Here is a 26,416-nt window from a genome sequence, read left to right on the forward strand (position 1 = left end):
GCTGCTTTACGACCGATTTTAAAACGAACTTGAATTTTAGCTAACAATACGAATTTTGTACGATTGCTCGGGGTGTATAAGTATTTGCACAAGTAGTCCAGATGCTTCAGCTAGAGATTAAATACAGCGAACATGCCAATGATACGTTCGGCTTCATATTCTTATTATGCAATTAACTTCGTTTCGTGTTACTCATATGTATAAAAATGAATTAAAATTCAACTAAATTTATATTTTATCAATGATTTTGATCGAACTTTACAATCAATGGTTGTAAAGAACAAATACAGAAAAATTTATTCAAATCCGAATTTTTTTCATATTTTTGACGTAGAAGTCTCACCATGAAATGGATAAAATTTATGAAGTAATCTTAATCTCGTAAAGCGAAATCCACAAAAGCACCACTCGTAGCCGCTAATAGACAAAAACTATATCAGAGTAGGAAATCACATGTAAGCTATTCTCATACTCAACGCTCCCTTCTGTCTTCCAACTGGGAAATCCCGAATTTCCCATAGCAACGTGACGATGCACTCCATTACCCATGACCTCCGCACCGAGCTTGGGGAGGCCTATACATCTGCGAATCAATGCAGCTCCATCGAATGCATCCCGGTCCTTCCTTCTTCCATCGCTCTCTATATATCTCACTCACTCTTATATTTTATTATTATTCAATTTAAATTATTCTATATATAATATTAAATTGTACTATATATTTACTACTTCTTTCTTTTATGTATATTTCTGGTATACCAACAGGTGATATATTTATAGATATATTGTTTCCTTTTAAATACTTTGCCTTTTAATAAATTATATACACATTTAAAAAGTATAACAAATATATTTTTTTTTATTCTTCTTCTATGTATGTGTGCCGACAATTATAACATTGGACTAACTACAAGTTATTAAATATTACAATGATATATATTATAAAATAAGTAATTAAATCAATTTTAACTTACAATTAGTCTACTGTAATAATTGACGGCATACATATCATTTATAATAATTTATAACTCCATTATTATTTGTTTTCTCTTTTTATATATTAATTTTATTATCCTATAGAAATATTTCGTTTTCTCTACCTATCCATATTAATGTTCTCCGAAACGTATATAGATATATATATATAATATAAATATGTTACCTCTACTCTACTGTTATTAGTAAAACGTCGTAATAAGAAGAATTAGACAATGTCGACGATAATGTTTCAGTCGCGTTGTGAACTTGACGCGAGTCTTTCTGCACATAATTCTCACAAAAAAGTAAAGACAACGAGGAGAAGCCGTCGAGATGAACGGCAGCTGTAAAGGCGGACTAGTCGAAGAGGAGCCCGTGTACGACACGAAAATGTTTCGGTATATATCCTCGAGAGAAAAAGCTCTCGATCAAACGAGAGGAAATCATCGATCGGTTACGACTCGAACTTTTACGAACAATTGACTAAACGAATGAACAAACGTTCAACACAATCTCCTACTTAACATCAATCGAATATCATGTCAATGTACATAATACTACATATGCAAGTACGTACAGTATAGAAATATTTATATATATGGTAAAAAAAAATAATAGCATGACTAAGACTAATTCTTACATTTTTATTTAAATTTCTTTTCAACGTATTATATAGAACACGTGTAAATGTCCTTTTGACATTACAAAACTATAGTTCGAAATTAACATTAATTTAACATTTCCATTACATTACGTGAAATCATCGAACAAAAAAAGAAACTCTTTATTTCTAAACATTATTATAATGCATTGAAATTGTAGAGATTTAAAAGATATTTCCGAATAACGGTATTAACTTATAAAACTTCTTATCGGTTATACGCACAAACAATGATACTGTTTGCCGTAAGATAAAATAAGAAGAAGGAGGAGAGCTTGAATAAACTGAAAATAACAAAAAAATTATAAGTATAAAGAAGCACTTCTAACCAGATGCTATTACTGTTTCTCACTGTACGCAATGCAAATGATAAAAAACCATAGCGCGATATGTAACGATGAGACGTCGCACGGACAGTCGTAAGAGGGTCAGAGGTTTATAACGAGTAAGGGGGAGAAAGAGAGAGAGAGAGAGAGAGGAAAGAAAGAGGGGGAGACGAGTCGAGGCCGATAATTCAAAGCGAACCCGTTTTTCTCTCTCTCTCTCTCTCTCTCTCTCTCTCTCTATCTATCTATCTTTCCCTCCTCATTCCCTCTTCCCCTCGTTTTCAGTTTATCGGATAGTCCTTTCAGTAAGGAAATCGAAAAATGAGAGACCGAAAAGTACAAGTCCAAAATTTGCAATGTGAAATTGAACTCGCAAAGGTGCAAAAGGAAAGATGGTACGCGTTCACTCGAAGTAGAAGAGTTAATTTTAGTATAATCGACCGACCTGATATACGTGCGCCGATGCACGTATGCAAGACTTACGAGTGTACGCGTGCGTGGAAGAACACGATAGCGCGAAGCAAGTTACCTTCGCACCTACAAATACGAATTTGTGTGTACGTTTGTAAGTACACATTATATACACACCATACACACACTACACACACACTACACACACACATACACACAAGCACACTAAGGATAAGTTTTCCAGACATTTAGCAGATGTAAATAAAATTTACGACTTATAAGAATAGGTATATGTCGGTGCATCTTATTTGTCAATAAAGATATAGAAGAATTGTTAAATATGAAAATACAATTTCCTTTTTAAATTTATATATTTAACGGTTGAAATCATTTTTATTATTTCTGAATAAAATTGTAAATAAGTTTTAATTTTAATTAACTTTCTCATCTTAATTTTATTCTTAACCTTTCATAATTTACCATCGTTGAATATAACAGTAGGATATTATGAGAGCATTAAAAATTAAACAAAAATGAAAACCTCTTTGTAATAATGCATATAACACATTATCGCATAAATACTATTCAACTTGTTAACGGAATCGATTAGAAGTTTTCTCAGAAAGAAATTATTTTTCTTTTAAGTTCATCCATTGGCCAATGAGCTTCCTATCGATGAAAACGACTTTCTGAGTTTCTTGACCAAAAAGAAGAAAACTTTGCCGGTAAACGTTCAACGCTCGCCAAAGAGAAGCTATTTCTTCTTGAAGGAAACGTCCTCTTTAATGCATCTATAGATATTGCGATACCGACTCATAGTGTTCCTTTATGGAGCTTTCGTTACTTCCTTTGTACCAATATTCGATGCTTTCCTTTGGCCATGATATATCTACAGCTAAATTTTGCGTCAGAAGTTTCTAATTGCCAAACGCGTTAGGTGCCAGTAAAATATTGCATAAATCATTATAGACTTTAAAATATATAGTATATATAACATATCTAACGCAGTTATTTTGAATAATTTCATTGAAAATGTAAATATTTTGAAGACATTAATAATTCAACAAAATAAATATTTACGTAATTTCAAATGAAACAAACTTTTACACATTAAAACGTGTTATCATGTAATTAGATGTATTAAAATGTATTTAACACGTTGACTAGAGAACACTTTTCATATGATTTGCCTGCTACGCCTATATGAATTTTTTATTATGGGATGTATATTTTGTTGAAATTTTTTTACAGTTGTACAATTGTGTTTACTGCATTATTTATGATGAGGTCACCGGTGATCCCCGAGACGATGTAGATCATTTTCGTGATTATCAATTGTTTCAATCTATCCAAAAATGGTAGTAAATTATAATTTATCGAATTCTTAAGGAAATCCTTATTAGGCTAGGCGCGTTACTTACATTAGTATCAAAGAACAATTGGGTATCAGTCATCGGTGACTGACGCGCAGTAAATGGAAAGTTCAGGCCATCGGTGACGTGTTAAATGTATTTAGAAATGAGAAGATTAATATTTTCATATTTTCATATGAAAAGATGAAGAAAACATGATAGTTGATCAGAAAGTAAAGGAATATAAGAACAATCTGTAAAATATTAGAGAAAAAGAGATAGAAAATATTCTTTGTTCAATTTCTTCTCAAGGAACCTGTTACTTTCGTTCAACCACCAGAGATTATATCGATCGGAGTATCTTTCCTTCTTATGTTTGCATTATCTGATTTTAACGAAATACCGTATGAACCACCACACGAGACTTTCGTACCGATGAGGCTTCCGTTCCGAGGGCTAAAGTACATCGCGCGGATTCGCTCATTATTAACGGGGGCTAGAAAGAGGGGTTCGAGGTCGTACATTCGAAATTGCTTGATTAAGGCCGCGAACACCGTACATCTACTGACTCCGAACTTTCACGAACAATTTTTTATATACAATATGAGAATGAACTTAAAATTAACCCAAAATTACAAATATTTTATTTATGAAAATATTCTAAGAAATTTTTAAGTTTATTTCGAATTTTTTTTTTTTATATTTTAATATATCAAACCACTTGAGTAATACTTATTTTTTCATATTACAAATAAATATCCCTAATTATTAGGTTTATAACCACTAAATGAGAAAAATTTTGGTGACTTTTCAATAATGAATTATAAAACAATGTATATTACTTTATTTAATTTTCTTTACCGTTTATTTAGTTGTATCAATCAATTTGGCATATGAGTGGCTTTATTGTTATATACAATTTTTAGAAATAAACGAAATTTTTGGTATAAATTAAAAGAATGATTTGCAAACATATTTTAAAAAGTTCTTAAATGGAATATGACAGAACTCTAAAAAGATATGATAAATAATATAAGAGGCTAAAAGTAAGATTGATTGCTCAATATTTAAATGAATTTATTGTCGTCTACAAGACACATTAAAGATACGATGAACTCTCTTTTGTTTAAAAGACAATTCAAAAACTGAAGAACGGGGAGGTGATTTTACACAGACGAGTTACTTTTCTCATTGGCACGTATTATCGAGTGTCGGTATATTTGAGTGAGGATAAGTGCATTGATCTTATGTTAGGACCGGCATGGAAAAAACGGTTCGAGGTCGGTCGTGTGTATATGTAGTTGGTCGATTAAGAGCGACGTCTTCGTCACCCATATGCCAAAAGGCTATCTAAACGAGCGAATCGAAGTCAAACGAAAAGATGCAACAAAATTGCAAATGAAAACTTCAAGAAATTGCTCTTCCCAATGAAAAAAAAAAATAATTTAAAGAATGTTTTTAGATAAAACCTTTGTATCTATTAAATAACGTTGCAATAACGAGAATTAAGTTTGATTTGAATATGGTAGTCAAGAATCGTTGAACTTATAAAAATAGTAAAGAGAGAATACCAAAAGAGAGAGAAAGAGAGAGAGAAAAGGAAAATTTATTTCAAAAGAAAAACGACTTCGTCGTATGTATACAAATAAAACAAGAAGCAAATGAAAAAAAGGGAAGTTAAGAAAAATTAATATCTTTTTACTATAAATAATAACAACTTATTCGTCGATACAATTAAATAAAGAATACTTGTTTATAAAACAAGAAAGAGAGAAAGAGAGAAATACAGGAGGAGGTTGTTACTGCCGGAAATGGAAAGAAAAAAAGGTAAAAAGGGGGAGAAAAGGGGGGAAAAAGGGAAAAACGACGGAAGAACGGAGCGCTTGCGCGACAAGCTCGTTTCCATGGCTTCGTTCGTTTCACGTAGCAACAGGAGGACTTTTGACCCCGTTCGATTGTCCTTCGAAACGACTGGATGTCTCATCGTTTTCTCTCGGTTTACGGTTGACGAGAGAAACGAACGAAATGAACGAAACAGCGCTAGCCTTTAAAACGCTTCCCGATTATTCTCCTTTTTCTCTCTTTCTTTCTTTCTTTCTTTCTTTATTTCTTTCTCTCTATCTCTCTTGAATTTATGTCTACGAAAATCTTAGCTATTAACTCTTTTACGATCGACGTTCCGCGAAAGAGAAATCCCTCGTTCGATCGAACTTCCCTTCTCTACTGCAATCCGTTTTTCCAATTCTATCCTCCATTTTCTCTCTCTCTCTCTGTCTTGCTCTCTTTCTTTCTTTATTTCTTTCTCCTGCAAATTCATATAAACGAAATGTTTCGCATCGTACTAGATAATAAAAATTTATCGACGAGTCACAATAGCGAAAAGAATTGACACAAGCCATATACCTTCGTCGAATGAGTTACAAAGTATCGAACGATTTCGATAGAGAACATCGATCTCGAATAACGTACGGCTTTAATTTTACGAAGCGATCGATCTATCTTTCAGAGTAAAACTCGTAGGATAGGAATGAGACACGACAAAATGAAAAAAAAAAAAAAAAAAGCATATACACACACACATACTCGATGATATACATACATCTCCCATCAATTAGTGTGATTAGGATTTGTGTCAAATATATTACTCTCTTTCTATTTAAATATAAGGACATTTTGCATTTATTTATATATTTTCATTATACAAAAATAAATTAAAAAAAAACACGAGAAAAGACGAAAAGACGATAGGAAGGAGGAAAGGAATAAAATGAAAAGGAAAGAAGTAGAAACACACAAAAAACGTGAAGTTCTTCTAAATTAATTCCCAATTCGAGTTAAATATACGATTCTACTATCTATTAATACATGTGACTTGCGAAATACTTTGTTAGCCGATGATCGAATCGAACATTAAAATTCGATATCGCGCCGGCACGATTAATAAATCGAAGCAAAGGCGTAATATAACAACTTATTCATTATATTTTTTTTTTTTTTTTTTTTTTTTTTAGGAAGCTTTTCAAACAAATTCTTCTTCGTTGCGCTGTTACTTGTACAAATTTTCCTCGCAAATCGTGTGAGTCGTTCACCACGCATGGTCTGCCAAATTGCGATCAGCTGCTTCAACATAAATCCCAGCTGGTGTCAACGGAATTCCTTCGTCGAATAACCGCTCTGAACGCGAAGGGGGACATATTTTAGGACCCTGTCCTTTTGAATTTTGCGATATAGACGCGAAATTTTTTTTCTCCGAGCCAAAAATATACGGAAAAGAGAAAGAGAGAGAAAGAGAAAAGAGAGAGAAAAGGGGGGAGAGAAAGAGGTATTCAGACAGATCGATAATTCGCGAGCTACTTCTCGAAGCATACCAATAGCAAAACATCGAATATACGTATATGTATATACATTAAAGTGTTTAAATTGAAACTTCTTTTTTTTTCGATAATTACGAATCGATCAAAATCATTGGTAATGAACTCGAAAAATGCTCTTCTGACATACATTTATATATATTTTTTTTTAATTATTAATTATATTTATTCAGCTGATTTTATTAAATTTTTTTCTTCTTTTTATACTTCAGTATTATTATTGTTTGATTTTTGCATTATATTTAAAATTTATTACTTACATTCGTTGCTTTTTTTTTGTTGCCACACTTGTTACTCTACTTTTATAATTTCTTTTTTCTTTTTTTACTTCTTTTATTATTTCGTACTAATTTTTTTTAAGTTATAATTCTTTTTTCTAATTAATGATTTTAATTTTATATGAAGCTTTTTTTTCTTTTCATAAATTTAATTCAAAAAATATATTTATTTATAATACACAAATATCTATACCATTGTATATTCGTTTCTCATACTTAATGTGGTTCGAATGTAACCAATGTAATTCTGTAATCTATGCCAATGATGCGCAAACTATAGGTCGCGACCTTTCCGAGGGGGTCACGTTAAAATTCTTGAGAGACGAGAAATTTTCAGGAATTTTGTACGTCCAACAATAATAAAATGTAAATTCAATAAAACCTTTGTTAATACTTTTTAATAAAAATAAAGTAATATACATTGCTAATTTTATATATTTTTTTAGATTTAATTTAAAAAATGTTACAGATCACATAGAATTGGAAAGAATAATAATCATAAATATATACAATCGATTTTTCGCTTTATCGTCATACTCTTGTTAATAATATGAAAAAAAGATTTGTACTTTATAATATCAATAATACCATTATCAGTATGTTCTGTATAAATTATATGTATTGGTTCATTTGCTAAATCGATTAACTCAACAAAAGAAAAATAAAGAAAATTGATAAAATGATATACATTTTATTATAAAGCATAATTATGAAATATCTTTTTGTTTCCAATTATAAAAAATTAATGATCAATCAAACGTATACTTTAGTAGAAACATTTGGAAAATATTCTAAAATATAATCTATTTGCCTTTTATAAACTGCTAATAAAAAAGTGAATTGAAAAGTTTTCAGCCTATTCTTTTCTGTTGTATTTATACTGTATGAAAAAATACAAAATTATTATAGAAAAATATTGAGTCGAAAACTTTATGAAACATTATACATATATCAAGTATGTATCTTTATCCGTTTGTTATCAAATATTAAAGAAGAAATTACCTAGATTTTAGAAAAAAGAGAAATCTTGAGCGATCGCATTAACTGTATATATATATTTTACAGAGATCTCGTGTACTCGTGGACTTAGGAGTGCGAGCGCACGCGCGCCTTACTCGGAGAGAGTGAAACGCTTAGACCGTATAAAACGGACATTACGCGCGTAAGCGAAGTTGCATCTAGATTGTCGCGACTTTAGCGTTTCGTAGGCCACCGCCACCGCCACCGCCACCGCCACCGCCACCGCCACCGCTACCGTCACGGTCATACCAACCAACATAAGTATACGCGCATAAAACGTGGGTAAAATCAAATGGATCAGAAATTCGATACGATCCTTCTTTCTCTCTCTCTCTCTCTCTCTCTCTTTCTCCTTCTCTTATGTCACAATACAAAAGAGAATGATCTTACATCTAGTCGAAAGAGACTGACGTACGCCAATGGGATGATAATCGAGTTTTTTAGTCTTACCTCTTTTCGCTTTCTTTCCTGCCACTTTAGTTAATCAAGGTCGTTTACCGATCTTTAAATATAAATTGCAATCGTTTCCATCATACTAGCTGTCGTGAAAAGGCTGCTACTGAGTTCAAGATTGTTCAGAGGAGCACAGAGAGAAAATCGGTGCGAAATAACGGTGCGTACGTGAGGAATAAAAAGAATAAGAAAAAGAAAATAAGGAGGAGGAGGAGGAAAGGTGAGGGAGATCGGATTAAAATTTTGTCGAGGTCGTACGGAAATGTCGATGAACAAAGATACGGCCCTGAATCGTACGATGCCAGTGCCCGAGGAAGGGATTAAGGAAGAGAGGAACGGGAGGGGTCTTTTAGAAAAGAAACTGTCGAGCCGAGTTAAAAAGATACGCGGGGTAAGAGGTGCTTCCTCGCGATAGAGCGCCACTCGAAAATGATACGGCTATGTATGTTACTATACTATGGTGCTGTCCCCTAAATCATCTTCTGTAGAATCAATCACAATTACCAATCGTATACCTTATATCCTGATCTCCGAATTAAATGCACAGAGTACTAGCTTATGCATTGTCGGCGTGAAACGTTAAGACCGTCGATAATGTAGAGAACAACAAAATCTCTAAATTAGTAAAATGCGAATGCACTTTTATAACTTCTCACAAGATTGCCTTCTTCATCGTGATGCATATGTTACAGTTAATGTATAAATTCCGGACATTCTATAGATTGTCTTCTAAAATTGGGTAACAAATATATTGAGTATGTATTTCATGCATTGCCTGGCCAATTTACAAAATGTGCTTCAGTTGGTTGTGTTTACAGCACAAAGGGGGTGGAACGAAGTGATTTTGTGTTCATTGTACATTAAACAAATTTAAAAGTGTGTACACACAATGTCATTAACAAGTTTCGGTTAATTTATAAAATGTTTCAGTGTGAGGCGTGTTTAAAGTACAAACTATAGATTTTGCTCATAGGATTATGAAATGATCTTCACTTTTCATACTGTGCACGCGCTTTCTCAACTACCTGACTATACAAACTTAATCTTTCTAACTTCCACGTTCTAAGGGCAGAAGGAGGTAATATAGATACATACTCTAATACACCCCACTAAAGAATATTTTAATGATTGACCGAAACTTATTGATGACATTGTGTACAAATTTTTAAATTTCCATGATTTGTTTCACTTATGTGATTAAAAAGGCTTCACCACCCCTCCGTGATTTAAACACAGCCAACTGAAGTATATTTTATAGATTGACCAACACCCTCTGGGCATCCTATACAATGTCCATAGTAATATATTAACCGTAATATATACTTAAGAGATTATTCGGTATACAATGTTATATATGGTATGTAATACATAATCATATATGTCATATATATATATATATATATATATATATATATATATATATGATGCATATTGCGAATCATTCATTGAAATTTTAACCTTATTAACGTGGCTGAACGATCGAAACTTTTGTAGGTATAAAAAATATACCATGTATGGTAAGTTCGTCTTCATCATACCTTCCTTATCTTTTTCGTCGTGACAGCCATATTTGTAAACTTTTATATTAAAATATCTTGACACTGACACGAACGAAACTCAGTACATCTACTTTCGTTCTTTTCATTATTTAATTTTATGCAAAATAAAAAACGTTACTTACCCTTACACGCCACCCCAACCTTTCCTGAACCCCAAATATAATCTTCACCTAAAACGTAATATAAATAAGATTGTAATTACACGATTAATATAATTTTATTTGTACTACCATGTAATATTATAATATATTTGTACTACGTACAGTGTTTACACAAAATTGGTGTTATAAAATATACATCTTCGAAATTGTGAATATAGTTTTCAGGTTCTGTATTAGTAGACTCAGCTACATAAGCTGTAATCAATACAATAAATTAGTTGAGTTAAAAACAACCTAAAGACTAAAATAAATTGAAAATGTATCTCCTCTTACTATGAGGTCCATTGCTGAGTGTCATATAAAACGAATCATCCTCATTACGAGTGTCGAGATACGGTGGTAAGCCTCCTTTCAGCATTAGGATTTCCTTCTATGTACCTTTCGTGTCTGAAAATTGAATTGCCTACTACTACGCTGTCTGAAAACTAAATTATTACAGCCATCGATATTGTCTTAATAGTTTAACAGATTTTAAAGTTGGTAAACAAAATAAGCCTCCACAATTCTTTACCGAATAGAAATTCTTGCTATATTTCAACTATCCATATAACAAGAGCGGGTTTCTTCTTTTGCTTCTAATCAAAGCATTACCCAATTTGTAATAGATGCAAACGCATTAAGAAATGATTTTTCCATAGGAAAATATATTAACATTGAATCTCGTGTCAGTCACATATGGTAAACAAACACAAATGATTTTGTTCAATACTATCATCACAAAACATAATTTCTTATGGGCTCTACACATCCTCTTTGACGTATTATAACATTTCTTTCAATATAAAAACATTTCATTAACTTTCTTTCTCAAATTTAATTCCACTTCAATGCTTCAAAGCAAATTTGGCATTATGTAGAAGATTACTCGTAAATGTTTCAACATTTTTTTCAATATATCATTATTTGATTCCTGAGACTTTGATACCTGAATCGGCTCAATTTGATTTTTAATGGATTATGTCACTGTCAGATTACCATCATTTTATATTACTTCCAAGTTAAGTGAGTCATATTTATATCAATGCAGAATTAATTTTAAAATGGAAATTCATACCATAGATATTCAGATATATTACAACAACACATTGACTGTCCATATAAACCACACTTAATCACAAGTTTATCATTCTTTGCACTTTTTCCAACAATATTTTTCATTTATCTCCGATATTATATCCCTTCTTGTAACAATCTCAGATTGTTTCATATCTAAGGTATCTCTTGAGCTTCAAAAATAGTACTATCTGAAACAAGCAAAATAGATCATTTAAAACAAATATAGATATCAAAACAGATTAATTAAAATCTTCAATAGTACTCTCAAGATAATTAATTAAATTTGTCAGTTTACTAAAGTCAGTTTTGATCTTGTGAATATTTACGCACGTTATGTCAAAAAAGAAACAACACAACTTAATGCATATTCTTTAACATGAACATCACCATCTTTCCTATTTTTAACATTTTATATTAGTCTCCTAGAGGAAAATGTTAGTATAACTTAAACTTGTAAAGAAACTAAATCACTATAACTGAACAAACTGTATATGTATGATTAAGTAGTATAATGTGTATGAATAACGTATTAAAGTAATCTTATCATATTTTTATTTGCGATGAAAACATTAAAACATGAATTAAGAAACACATTATATTAATCACATAGCGGTTATATTTACACATGCTCACAAAACCGCAAAGCATAAACTTTTTTAGAATGAATTGCAAAACACAGTGCTCTGATCGTTCCTTTCAAAATACAAATAATTATTCTGAAAATAACTTTCCAAGAAAAATTGTCGATTTGTATATAACGATATTAACACATTTTTTGGGATGAACAAACTAACGAAAAGAAACACATCATTTCCAACATTGGGCTTCTTCAAAGGAGAAGAAAAACGAAGTAACAATCGGTAAAAACGCAAAGTAAAATGTTGAAATTGAACAATTTCTCACACTTAAAAAAAATCACTGACATTACCTTTACGATTCGGCATATTAAATAATAGAAATTTAAATGTCAAATCTATCGATATTTGATGAAAAATCTTGAAAAGATCAAAGAGTGACAAAGAATTGTTTCATCCGATCACGACACGACCGAACACGATTAGGCCAGACTGGACACCAGATGACACTAAGATCGTTTTTATATTACGGTCGGCTACCTTCAGGGTAACCTAATTCCTCATACTTTCGATAGTAACTTTCGAGTATTGCATGGAATCGAGTTTTCAAACGTACCAATCAACGATCACGATAAATTCTACATCTACCAATATTTTAACATCTTACGGTAAATTGAATATTTTTTAATTATTCTTTTCTTATATTTATAATCAAGATTTAACAACTATTTTCATGAATAATTATAATCGATTAGTTGATAGTCTCGTAAGTAAATAAAATAAAAGTTACCAGGAATGGATTTTTGGTAATCTTTTTTTTGTCCTTAAAATTTATCTAGAAATTTTTGTTTTCTTTATAGTTTAAAATAATAGCAGTTTAAATTTTTCTGGTTTTTTTTTGTTATTAAGTTGATTTACTTATTTTCTTATTTTTATAATTAGAATACAACTTTTTATTATATGGAATAAAAAAGAATTTTTATTTTAAAGGTTTTGTTATATTTATTATATTTTTTTTTAAAGCTTTCTTTAAAATTATAATAATTTTAATAAATAAATCTTGTTTATATTTATTCTTTAAATTTCTTTTACTGAGTGCATTTTTCTGATTCCAACCAATCTTATTCTGCGTATGTGCATTCATTCGAATGAAGTTGGTCTCATAAGACTAAAGTCTAGAGTTATCGCAACGATTTGCCTAAACTTTTAGATGTGTTCGACTATCGCGAGAGCATGATAGCGTGCCTAATAAAGGTGCTTAATAAAGAGTTGTCCATACGTACACGTGGTGAATATAGTCACTCCATTTCCCCTAGTTTACGTGGGCCTAACATACCCACAGATGGTTATGTGTAAATTATTATTAAAAAATGAAGGAAAGCAACAATTGATCACATTACTGAAATACAAATTTTTATTTTGTAGTTTGTTAACTGTTGATTAAATAAATTTTACACTAAAAAGAATAACTCAGTTAGAGGTATTTTATAAATAATGAAATAGAATATTTTGCAATTTTATATTAATAAAAACAAAATAAAATATTGTTAATAAGTAAAAGTTTTTGAAAAGGAGTATTGGTCAATTGTTAGTCAGTCAGAGAATATATTGTGCTTACTTCCGTGGTAGCAGCACTTGACCAGTTCCTAGATACGGTATACAGGAAGGGAAAGGAAAGGGGAGGTTGAAGTTTAGTAGCCCGCCATGTTTTTCACCAAGTGGGGTGTGTAGAAGAGGCCGGGGTGAAAATCATCTCTCGAGGCATGCAGGTATGTCCAAGATTTTTCAATTATTTTTATTACTTATTGTTTATAAAGTATTCAATTACACGTTGTACAGTGTTTCTAAGTAGTTACGTGCAATCGTTTATTTTATTTCGTAATGTCATACACACCGAACACTGTTCTTGGCGCACCTATGACTCAGGGAAAATGCATAGCGCAATCAGCAAGGTTATTTGCATTACCCGACCAATGTCTCTGCCAACAATACATACATGTATATATTAGTCCATTATTTGCTTAAATTCAGATTCTTAATATCTTTCTAGCATTACGAGAGACATCTTCTTAGTAATTCAACTACTTAATACCACAAATCTCTTTATCCATTTCTCGTACTTTCATTTCGTCTATGTGTTTCAACGGATATCTTCAAAATTTGTAACTATATCTAATGAGTATGTTTTTAATGTTTAAAATTCATAAAAATAATATGTAGATCTTTTGTCATTATATATAGATTAGCTTAAAAGTTATAAAAAATTATTCCAACAGTGTTGGAGTAAAATTATCAATCTCACAATTAACCACAGAAACTAGATAATTACATGATTTTTCTAATATATTATATATGTATATATATGTATATATGTATATATATACTCATACGCACACATGTGCGTATATATTATAATACATAACCATTAAATGTAGAAATGTTAGGTATGTTGTATTATTGTGTATTTTTCTTGTGGAATTAAACTTAATTTTGTGAATTTATTATTAAAAATCGTGATTTGTCCCAATGTGATAAAATTTAATAATAATAATTATTAAAATTTGTCAACAGTAAAGGAAGTTTAACTTTCAGTGTCAAAATGGGAAGGAGACTATATTTGTTATCCTTCGCTAAGACCTGCCAGCCTCGCCTTATCAAGAAATCCACCACCTCTGTACAAGAACCGAATAACATTTAATCAACACACAACTAAGACTAAAAGGAACGTTCTTATTAATTGCGAAGAAGAAACTTGTAACTGAATTCTTGAAATTAAGAGCAAGAAGAGACAAAAAAACAAATATATGGTAAACGTGATAGTCACAAGGTGGTGGATTAAATAGAATTAAAATATTAAAGGACAATAATATTAAATTGTAATATTGCACTGTAAATAAGTAAGTCCCAGAGAGTTATACAATTTTATATTTTATTTTTTATTATATAATAATAAATAAATGGATCTTAAATTATTTTTTATAGGGAAAAAGATGATTACCCTGGTGGCAGTGGAGTTTGTGAGAGTTCCTGAGACTAGGTGGAAATTTATTAAAAGGGAATGAGGAATCCGGCATTGCATTTGGTCGGGATAGCGGCGTCCCCTGGAGGTGACAAGATCTTTGGTACAAGGGCCGAGGAGGAGTTGCGCCAGTGGCTTGAGACACGCTTGGACGCATTGGGGATTGACCCGGTTGCGTACTCGCGTTTTGTGCTCAGCCTATTGCGCCGCCCCGACTCGGCCCTAAGTCCTCCAGAAGAGGCAGTAAGCGTTTATAAGAATATAGGACGTCGCGTTCAAACCCGGCCTAAAGCAAAATTGCCATCGCAAGGAGAGAGGGAGCAAAGACAAGCTGTTGTGCAATGTCTTAAAAGTGCTGCCGAGAACGTAAGATAAATTTTATTATTCATTAGAGTATGTACCAAAACAGAAAAGAATATTTTTTTCAAAAAGCAATTAACTCTTATTTAGAAATGCGGTGTAGAAACTTTAGTTGATGAATTGTGCACGAAATTAAGAGATTTGGAAGGAGGAGGTTCACACGATGAAAAAGAAGAATCCACAAAATTAGATAGGGAATCTAAAACAAATTTGGAATTTCTTACTTCACGCGACAGGACTCTCAGATACTACGCAGAATTTCCTGCCTTACAATCTACAAGCCTCAAAACATCTTCTCAAAAAAAGGATAAGACCTTTAGGAACAATAATAACAATAACAATACAGATAATAGTATCAATTATAACAATAATAAGAACAACAATAAGGCTTGGAATAAGAATACAAAAATGCCAATTGTATGTCTGCTATTTATTATTATCTTTTTTATTGATAATTTTTTCATTCATTCATATTTATGCTAGCAATAAAATATTTCTTTTTAGACCATTGAGACTCAAAGAAGAGAAGATAAAGAGAGCTTTGGATTCGCTAAATCTATGGAAAGAGAGAGAGAAAAAGAGCGTGAATTAGAATTAGATCAATTGAGATTAGCACAGTTGCAAGCAAAATTTGATGAAAGTTTAGAAGCACTTTGGAATTCAGGACCTGGCAATGCACAAGATACAGCTTCTATCTGGGCAGCACCTACTCTTTCTATTCCTTCTGGACCCCTTTGGCCGACAGATACTACCGATACAACTTTTACTTTATCCACTGCAGATAATGGTCATGTTGCTGATACACCACATCAGAAACGTGTTATTGACTCACCGCTTATTCCATGGGATCTCGATTTAATCAGCATCGAAGATTATGCAGAGGAGTGTAGTAATAAGAATAAATCAGGTAAGATATTAGAAAAATTAAAAAACGCTTAAAATATTTTAGGGAAATCAATCGCTCTGTATCCGGCTAAGGATATCTAATTTCCCTGTGTTGCCAGTACTACTTAAGATATAGAAGATATTTCTTTATTCAAATCTCTATCTATTATAATCAATACACAATAACCATTCGCAATCTCTCACACTCGCCAATCATTCACTAATCATTCTCTAAATCACTCGTATCGTATCACTTTTGTCACTCGCTCTCGTCTTTCGGTTCTCCACACGTAACAACCACGCGTGACAGCCTTTTCCTTATATGTTCACACCCCCATCCTGCATCCCTGGGGGTTGAACCATCCTTCAAATCGTTCTCGAATTTTCCTAACGTTCAACTCGATCTTGTAAACAAAGCATCGATATCGCTCGAGAACCTTCTAAAGTCATACGGACTTACACACACAACTATGCCTATTTACTTATTTATATTTACTCTTTTCGACACTTAAAACTCCCCTACAATATTTAGCAAAATTACTTCAGACATATATTTATTTTTACAAATAATTATAGAAGGCAATGTAAACTGGTCAGATACGGTTATGGATGGACCTTGGTGTTGGAAAGGACTTGGCAGCAATTTGACTACCTTGAGTCATAGTCCTCAGACAGGTAGTTGTTTCTTTCCAGTTGCACCACGTAAAACTCCCATTGGAACACGCAAAGAAACACGTTCAAATCTGAAGGTACATAGCCTTCCTGAACCAGACGAAGATTTACTCACTTCAGCTAGAACACATTTTCGTCCTATAAAGGACGATGGTAATTGGGCTGATGGAACTACTTTTCCAGTAAATAATGCATTAGAAAGAGTTGCATATAGAAGGTCTGAGTCAGGAAATTTGTTATATCTACCTGGTGGAGAGAGTCCTTACATGGAATATCGGGAAAGTAACTCGCCAATTCCTTCTACATCTTCGAATTTAACGTTGAAATTCCGGGTGCGTCAAAGCGACAAATGCGTTCAAACCGAGCCTATTCGGTCTCCGATAAAACGCAAAATTATCTCCGAACAGGATCATTTTCACTTTTCTCCGGTCGAAAGTGAAGAAGAGACCATTGCTCATGAACAAGAAAAGACGGAAAAAGATTACTTTTCTTTGAGTCAGCTGGGCTGGGTACAAAATAATGTACCTTTGCATAACGATCGTAAAAGGTAATTTAATTTTTAATATTTATTTTAAATATTATATACATGTAGCAAACTCAAATATTTAATCAACATATATTATGTTGTATCTACGAACATTACAATAATCTCAAACTAATATTTAAGAAACCTGGATATGTAAAATTATTGACTGGGTATCTTCTTGTAATTTTTTGTTGCACTTTCTATACCCTTATTCAGCTAGCCCTCCCTTCTCTATAAAGTTTAAGGGCAGGTACGTAATAATAAAATAAGTTATGAATCTGGAAAGATCACACATTATTGTTCTGATGGTGTACTCCTTTTTCTGTATTAGAAAAGAGAGAGGCTTAACTGAATATGGTATATGTTAGTAATTAATGTAATGAAATTGATACTTTATTTACCTTTATAATATGTACGTAAATATGCTTTACTGATTGGTTTCATAATATAATTTTTTCTGGTAGAAGACACAGTAGCAGCATAGGATGCCAGCCACTGACGGTTTTACGTCCTTTTACCTTGTGAACTGGATAATACAAGCTGCTTATATGTTACACGACTGGAGACTTCAAATTTAGATATACTTTTTTCAAGATAAAGACAAAAATAGAAGTGTGAGACAATGGAACCTCTTGGCATGTGGAATTTGTTATGCATGTATCCAAGAAGGCACGATTATTCCATTGTCAATTAATTGAAAGAAGTGTTAAACGAAAGAGAATGGTGAAATGAATATTAAATGTTCATTTAGATAATTATTAACCCTATGACGAATAAAAAGAAAAGGAACAAAAGCAAAAAAAAAACGTATATCTTACACCGCGTTTGAAGATGATAAAAAAAAGAGATGTAGCAATTTTCAAGTTTTCATTTGTAGCTTGTCTCTTTATCATTTAATGTGAATTTTGAATGAAAATTAGCTTCTTGATTTCGATAGTCACTTTAGTGAACAGTTTTATTTCTCATCCACTATGCAGCTCTTGTGTGTTTATTTGATATGAAGATAGATATGTTATATACAATTGGAAAATTGAAAAAAATTACAAAGAGAAAAAAATACCAGAGAAAAAGAAAAAATAACAGTGGAGTACTTATACAAATACTGCACATCAAAACTGGATATAAAGGCGTAAAAGTGCTGTTCTATTTTCTTGTTGTTTTCTATAATTATTAATGAATTATCTTAATGGTATTTTCCCTAATTATAATTTAACTCTCCCGAAGATTAATCTCCTTATGCTCCAAATGTCCCTTTATCCTATGCTTTTCCTGTACTCCCTACGAAGAAATCTGATAACGAAGAATGTACATATGCGAAAGTGAATTACGAAAATATGCATACATTGTTGAATGTATTGCAAACTATGCAAAAAGTGTTATTGAAGAATGATTATACTTCTGTAAGAGCTACGAAGATAAAATGAAAGAAAGAATAGTGTAACTTATGAATGATGCTGGCGAAAACCAGAAGAATATGTATTCTCAATGCGAAATAATGTACGCAAAGGGAGTAACCAAATAAAAGCATTGCAAAGCTCAAATTATGTTTTTTAATTGAGTGCGTTTTTTATTATAGACTAGATTTATAATTGTAATATTTTTATAATAAAATATAATTACTTTGGTACATTTATTTATTTATTTTTTTTTATTTAAAGAATGATAAAACAAAATTTGAAGAAAACCAAAGAATAATATTAAAATAATTTTTCTTAATTTATTTTCTATAAATTCTATGAATAAAATTACCAACAGCCCAAAGAAATTTTTAGATAGAAAGATAAGTTTAGTAAAATTAGTCTAAATGTGAAAGGTTAAGAAAATATAAATATTAATAAATTTATATAAGCGTTTTGCGGATTACCGGGTTGAGGAATACCGTTCTATTAGTTGCCATAAAAAGAATGGTTAATACGCATGCGTAATTAGAAGCACGTGTCAACTGCACAGTGTAATAGTTTTAATCAGAGATCAAATAATTTCAAGTTAAAGAATAAAGACGACATTTTTTATTCGTTATTTAAAATTAGTGAAGGAATTGAGGATATTATCAAGATAAATGAAATAGATCTTTTTAATAAATATTATTGTGATGAAACTAACATAATTAGAACTATATAACCTAAAAGCATTGTAAACACAATGGCTGAAAGAAGTGATTTGATCTCCAAAACATTTCAACGTGCTGAAAGATATTTACAGGAAAGATTAAAATCAGGATATTTACAAAAATATGATCATCATATGGTACCAGGATATAATTTAAATACATCATTTGGTACTGATGATCGGGATTTGAATTATATTAAGCAATTATATCAAAAATTTCCTTACGAACATGATTTACCAAAACCATTATTACCTCCAGCTAAATTACCACGTACTGGTAACGTTGTAATGAAATATGTTATATTTAATCCTATACATATATATATCTTATTAGAATTGTATTTGTCAATTGTTATTATGTTTTTGAAATTTAGTATTACACGAAGAAGATCCTACTTTGGAACCTGTTACAGTTAAATCCTATATGAAAAGTGACATAAATAGAATTTTAGATTATTATGAAAAACATAAAAATGGTATATAGAATTGACAATATATTTTTATTATTAATATATTAGATTTAAATATTTATATATTCATATCTTATAGATTTTGGACCTATTTCTAAAAAGGGAGTAAAATGGTTCAAAAATAGTGATAACTTAAATAGTACTGTATTACCTAGATATGTTGCAGAAATAGCTGAACTTGTTGAATTAGATCCTGACCCTTATTTAAAAGGGGTAAATATATTATTAACAAAATATATTAAATTATTTAAATTTATATGTCAAAAATTCTTATGATATTTTCTATAATAATAGGATTACAACTGGTACTATACAGGAGGAAGTTTAACTAATGTTACATATGGTGATCAAACTATTTTAATCTATCCTTATGTAGGGGAATTAGGTACAACTTTTGCACAAGTTATATTTTTGTAACATATAAAGAATTTGATTCTTTATTTTGAAGTATATGTAAATGATTTCAGTTGCTTCTCCATTAATGCCTATGGAAAATGCATTATGGAAACCAATATTGCAAAAGTCTGATAAACTTAATCTTGATGGTACATTATATGAACTGAGGCCTAACATTATTGGTGACAAATGTATGCAAAATATAAATTCGTAATTTAAAAAAGTGATACGTTAATTTATAATATAAAATATAATAATAAATATAATATAATATATAATATATAATAAATATAAAATATATTATGTTTCTATAATTAATTAGAGTAAAATTTACTCTAAATTAAAATTCTTTTTTTTTTGTTTCTTTCTCTTAGGTATAATTTTAGGTAGATACAAGAATCATTGTATACTGTATAAGCTTATTTTAGGAGAAAATAAAGTAGAATTATATGAATTCCATAAACAAACTTCAACACTACCATATGTTAGTGGAGAAGTGTGCCCATATAGTGAAGATTATTTCTGTACAGTAGATGTAAATCGCACAGTATCTTTATGGAACGTTAATAAAAAGTAAGTGCATATCGGAATTAAATAATACATAATTTATTAAAATATAATTTTTTTTTATATATTTGATAGAAAATATGTTACAAGTCATAAAGTAGTTCATTCTAAAGTTCTGGACGATTGTTGGGGAAGTATTAAATATCAATTACTAGATGCACATGTATTGGTATTTATTGACAGATGCTGCCTTCATTATCTTGACACTAGGGTAATTCTAATAAATAATTTAATAAATCTTTCAGCTTAGAATTATTAACTTGAATTTATGTATATGCCAAAAATTTTATATTTCGTAGACACCTTTTGATCAACCATCATTATCGCTTTGTCCTAAGCAATTTTTGGAACAATGTGAAAGTTTATCAGTAGAAAAAGCTAGTAGACATAACTCATGTAGATACATAGGTACATATCACAATCTTTTTTTATGTGATAATCGTTCTCCAAAAAAATGCGTAACCCAGAAGTGGACACATCAATTTCGAAGTACTCCTCTTTTACTTTCTACTATCAATCGGTTAGTAATAATAACAATATCACATTGTATTATGGCAACTTGACAATTATTAAGCATTTATTTGTAGGAATAAAGAGGAAATCCTTGTTTTATCAAGTCCATTGGCTGCAGAAAGTTCAATGATTTTAAACACATGGACTTATGAGAGTCCTCATTCTTATCATTTACCAAAAACTTTACCAAGTATAAAGGAAACATTGAATGATGCGCAATTGCAAGGTTTATGTTTAGATCCTTATATGAAAAATAGATTAGAGTTATGTAAAGCTGGTTCTACATTAGTAACTAATCAAAAAGGAGATGTATTCTTCTTTGTACAAACCTCTATAGGTATGAGATAATATTTTTAAAGAGAAATGCTGTTTTGTATTTGGAAATATAAATTTTGTTTTAATGTGTTCAAATATAATTTATAGGTGATGTATTTTATCAATGTATTACTCACGAAGATATACTTGACAAAAATTCTGAAATCAAAGTCAGAGCAATTTCTGCATTAAATGCTTGGGAACATGCATTAATGACACAAGATAATCCAATTGCACCTCTTACTATGACAAGTCAATGTGATATGAAACACGTATATAAAAGTAAGTTAATAAATTATTTATTATCAGTAGGAATTTGATCAATGGAATATATGTGTATATATATCTAAACTTTGCGAAATTGAATTTTAGGTTTTAAAAATAGGCATTTACAATTAGACCAACACGAAGAATTGGATGATACTTTTGACCAAAGTTGGAGAAAATCTATTGAAGAATTAAACTCTTATGAGGATATTTTGGCGCCAGAACTTTTAGCTGTATGGGGAATATCTGAACAAGTTTCCATTTCGTTGTCAGCAACTCCTCATCAAAAAGTTTTAAATTGGTTAGAGATGAATAATGATAAAGCTGCTTCATCTGCTCCAGAAGAAACGGAATATATGGGTACACCAGACAATACGCAGGAGTTAATAAGTGTATCTCAAAATCCAAATAGTAGACATTTAAATGATGTTGATAATACAGAAGAACCATTTTTACCTAAAGTCAGAACGAAATCAATCAAAAGAAGAAAAAAGAGTGCAAAGTAATGTTGTTGTTTAAATATTGTTATAATATAAAGTTTATATTTCATCAATATGCTGTTACATCATAATGATAATGTATTATAATTTGTAAACTGTACATATTTTTGAACATTTTCTATACAATATATATTCGTTAATATTTTTATATGGTATATTCGCGAAAACTAATGTTTATATAAGATGTAAAGTAAGGTAATGGTTTACTGATAGTTTATTCATTTTCCAATAAAAATTGTACACTTACTATTGGTAAGAACAGTTTTGAACGAAAGGGTATGATGAATGTAATCTCTCATATTTAGTTTTTATGCAAATATCTTATATTATAACGTAATTTAAATTGACTAGCGATTTCGTAGAAAAGAAGGACTCCATCTTGAGGTAAGGTGTTTGCCATTTTCCTTTTGGGTTTTATTTTCTTCTTCCAATTGCTCCTAAAATATTTTAATATCAAAGTAATAATAAGAGAAAAATTTATAATTATATTAATGATTTATATTATACGATTTTGATTTTAAATTTACCAGTAATTTACGTTGATTTTCTCTAAATGCCTTTAACGGATCATCAAATTGTCTGTAATAATTTAGAACTTCTCTAACGTCTTCCACATTAGTCACTGATATAGCTAAAGAGGACAAAATAAACATTAATGCATAGATCATAATCATTTCTGATGCTAATGCTGATACATTTAAAGAATATTTTAAAAATTGCATATATACTTTGCAAAATAAATACAATTATCTTACTTTTAAGGAATGCTGCCAAATGATATAAATCTTTATCATTATCATCACCTGTCCATCTTTTAAGTTTTAACGTGTTTTCAGGATAGTATTTAATACTATCATCATCCCAATCAACTACAATAACCTATTATGAATACTAAAAGTTAGTAAGATGTATTAAAATTAAAGTAAAATAAATAAAAAATGAAGATAATTACTTTACTAAGATCACGATTAAGAGAAGTCAAATCTTTAACATGATGACCATCCGTAAAACGTGTTGCATCTCTGAACAACCTATACATTATATAGCCGTTAGGATCCAAGGCATCCAAAATAGGAAACAGATTCTGAAATTTGTTAATTCAAATTTAGACCTCCAAATATTACTACTGACCTAACAAATAAATTTAGTAAAGCAATACCATTCCCTGTTCCGCTGTATAGACCACAACTTCAAATTGTGGAGGTGCAACAGCTTCTAAGAATTCATCCACATATGGTCTCTTTTTAAATCTCCATCCTGTTTCGTACTAAAATGATAAAGAAATGTTTAACTAAAAAATTACAAATAAACTATTCTACAATTGACTTATCAAAGTATCTTAAATATTTCATATATTTTTTGATCAAAAACTTACAGTCCAATCCGGACATAGAAGAAGATCTTTAACTTCTAGCACTAATGTGTACGGAGGTTGAATATAAGGATATTTAAGTGGATCAGGAAGCAATTTTGGCCGACTGGGTTCCTGTATAAACTACAAAAGAATTGATAAGCAATATTAAAAGAAGAAAATAAAGGTCTTAGTGTTGATAGATTTTTAAAAAGGATTATACTTTTCTATAAAAGATTATTTCTCTCCTAAATCTTTTATATATCATTTCAACATATGGTAAATGAGAATATTCATCTTCTATTATATTTCCATTTTCATCATATATTGGTTGTCCAAGTTTATAGACTGCATATGCAAAACTAAAGCTTGCTGATGCACCAAAGAAATAAAAACTATATTTCATGAACTTTTTTGTACGTTCCCGTTTCTTTTTCTGTTCTTCCTCTTCTTGACGTTCTTCTTCTATTCTTTTTTTATCCATCATTTCTTGTGCTAATGATTGTGCTGTCATTCCTAATGACTTTGCAAAACTTCCTGTTATTTTGGGATGATCTGAGGCTGTAAATGTATAAGTTTTTAATTTATAATAAAAACTTATTAGTTATTCTCTTATATAGGAAAAAATGTAAATTTTGTAATTTTGTATAATTTAATATACATAATATTGAAATGATTACATGGAGAGATCAAACATCATAATTATAATAAAGCATGCAATGTTCGATCTAGACATGAAAAGTAAGGTTATGTTATTATGAACAGGTTTACCTTTGGTGTTGTAGCAATATTTTTGGGCAGTCTGAACGAGAGATGTTCTTGTGACTGGTTGTCGGAATATCGAGAAAGACACACGACATTTTCCATTGTATATTTTACTTAAACTCCGTAAACTTTTTACAGCAAATGCCATTATTCAAAAAAATCATGGAGCTTTCCGGCAGATAAACGTTAGAATCCCATACTCTTGCCCCGTAGTGTGTAACACATACAGTTGATACGGTAGAAAACTGACTTACCATCTTTGTTAATTAATAAAACACAAACAAACAAAAATTAACAAATTAAGTAGATATATCAAAGTTATTTGAAACATCTGACGTTATATGTATGAATGTACGTTGATTTTAGAAGCTTTTCCTTTTTTATATGTGTATGACGAAGATGATCTATCTCCGTCGATTAAAAATAACAAAAGTAGACATTAGATGTATCAATCTATCAAACAGAAAATTTATCGATTTTTCAATTTATAATACGAAAGATAAATTTTGTTTTTTTGATCTCAAGATTAAAGAAATAACTAATACTCAGACATTTATTTTATTAATACAGTAATTGATACTTCCAATTTTTTTATGAGATAAACTATAACCGAAGAATACAGAATTATTTGGTATTAACGTACATGTAACATTCGATATTGCACTTAAAAAAATTTTTCTTTAATTTACTTTTATTTTAATTGAAGTCGATATTATCGATATTGAATTTCAAAGTTTGCGTCACCACAGATAAGGTTTAAAAGCTTCTTGCTCTATAAGATCCAAAGTTTAATCGGATCCAAAGTTACCGTTGTTTTTTTTTTAGATGGTTTTATCGGTCGTTCACTTGAGGTAAAATAATTTAGAAAAAATAAATCTTTTTAGCTATTCATTTGGCACATATTTAAATTATTGAAGAATAATTGATGCCAACTGATGATGGTTGAAGAAGTAAATTTTAGATATTAATTAATGAATATAATTTTCTTAATATTTCAGGAGTTCATATTTCACACCTAGATAGAATATTATTGAGCGGTTTAAATATGCTACTACTAGATTATGAAAATATTGATCAAGAAGGGCATTGACTTAATAAACATAATCCACATTTCTTGTTTATGAAATGCATTTTATATGAAATTATTCTATTTTAACGAATGGGACCTAATCTTTCGGAAGAGAGATAATGTAACAACGCGTTTGTTAGAATTTTGATGTAAGTCTTGATCTCGTATCGCGACAGGTAATTTTTATTCCACACTTTAAGCTCGTTTTCTCACGCGATATAGCCACATTTTGTAGTCGTACGATCATTACGTCCTGTAACTACATAAGCTATATCTATTTAACGTAAATTCGTCTTCTTCTTTCTTTTTCTCTTTCTCTTTTTCTCTATTTCTCCTTCTCGAGGTTTCGTACGTTTCAAAATTACTGCCATGTTATCGAAGATTCAGTAGAGAGATAGCCGACTAATCTTCGTGTTTACGAATGCTTAGCT

At 30.5% G+C, this 26,416-nt stretch overlaps 4 protein-coding genes and 2 long non-coding RNA genes across 7 annotated transcripts; 3 read left to right on the forward strand and 3 right to left on the reverse strand.

Annotated features, from left to right (window-relative positions):
- The first annotated feature begins 1,162 nt into the window (after positions 1–1,162).
- Positions 1,163–5,333, forward strand: LOC149030940 (uncharacterized). Its single transcript, XR_016178230.1, has 2 exons — positions 1,163–2,530; positions 3,022–5,333. It is a non-coding gene; the product is annotated as an uncharacterized LOC149030940 (long non-coding RNA).
- Positions 3,127–12,698, reverse strand: LOC149030941 (uncharacterized). The gene is made up of 5 exons (XM_089177382.1): positions 12,555–12,698; positions 10,844–11,814; positions 10,673–10,765; positions 10,532–10,579; positions 3,127–6,033 (listed from the first exon to the last, which is right to left on the reverse strand). Exons 2-5 carry the CDS (start codon positions 10,926–10,928, stop codon positions 5,894–5,896), a joined length of 366 nt encoding a protein of 121 aa, XP_089033508.1. The 5' UTR covers positions 10,929–11,814; positions 12,555–12,698; the 3' UTR covers positions 3,127–5,893.
- Positions 6,526–10,523, reverse strand: LOC149030942 (uncharacterized). Its single transcript, XR_016178229.1, has 2 exons — positions 8,848–10,523; positions 6,526–6,902 (listed from the first exon to the last, which is right to left on the reverse strand). It is a non-coding gene; the product is annotated as an uncharacterized LOC149030942 (long non-coding RNA).
- A 1,113-nt stretch (positions 12,699–13,811) lies between the features above and the next one.
- LOC107074209 (uncharacterized) lies at positions 13,812–19,204 on the forward strand. Its single transcript, XM_015335442.2, has 7 exons — positions 13,812–13,970; positions 14,794–15,098; positions 15,184–15,586; positions 15,671–15,997; positions 16,085–16,487; positions 17,042–17,684; positions 18,128–19,204. Exons 3-7 carry the CDS (start codon positions 15,260–15,262, stop codon positions 18,186–18,188), a joined length of 1,761 nt encoding a protein of 586 aa, XP_015190928.1. The 5' UTR covers positions 13,812–13,970; positions 14,794–15,098; positions 15,184–15,259; the 3' UTR covers positions 18,189–19,204.
- Positions 19,205–19,575: 371 nt separating this feature from the next.
- On the forward strand, positions 19,576–22,948 carry TAF1C-like (TATA box-binding protein-associated factor RNA polymerase I subunit C-like). Of its 2 annotated transcripts, none has more exons than XM_015335468.2 (11): positions 19,576–20,049; positions 20,147–20,248; positions 20,322–20,455; positions 20,537–20,627; positions 20,710–20,829; positions 21,013–21,211; positions 21,281–21,416; positions 21,505–21,725; positions 21,793–22,055; positions 22,142–22,315; positions 22,406–22,948. In XM_015335468.2, exons 1-11 carry the CDS (start codon positions 19,806–19,808, stop codon positions 22,804–22,806), a joined length of 2,085 nt encoding a protein of 694 aa, XP_015190954.1. In that variant the 5' UTR covers positions 19,576–19,805; the 3' UTR covers positions 22,807–22,948. The 2 variants fall into 2 exon arrangements, with proteins under 2 accessions (XP_015190954.1, XP_015190955.1); XM_015335469.2 differs by having other exon boundaries at positions 19,909–20,057.
- A 48-nt stretch (positions 22,949–22,996) lies between these two features.
- On the reverse strand, positions 22,997–25,141 carry LOC107074222 (mitochondrial import inner membrane translocase subunit TIM50-C). The gene is made up of 8 exons (XM_015335470.2): positions 24,923–25,141; positions 24,375–24,712; positions 24,176–24,295; positions 23,960–24,067; positions 23,753–23,884; positions 23,556–23,679; positions 23,328–23,431; positions 22,997–23,237 (listed from the first exon to the last, which is right to left on the reverse strand). Exons 1-8 carry the CDS (start codon positions 25,062–25,064, stop codon positions 23,148–23,150), a joined length of 1,158 nt encoding a protein of 385 aa, XP_015190956.1. The 5' UTR covers positions 25,065–25,141; the 3' UTR covers positions 22,997–23,147.
- Positions 25,142–26,416: the final 1,275 nt, after the last annotated feature.

Source organism: Polistes dominula, unplaced genomic scaffold, assembly GCF_049000335.1.
Source record: "Polistes dominula isolate Pdom_NZ unplaced genomic scaffold, Pdom_raw_medaka contig_20, whole genome shotgun sequence".
Lineage (NCBI taxonomy): Eukaryota > Metazoa > Arthropoda > Insecta > Hymenoptera > Vespidae > Polistes > Polistes dominula.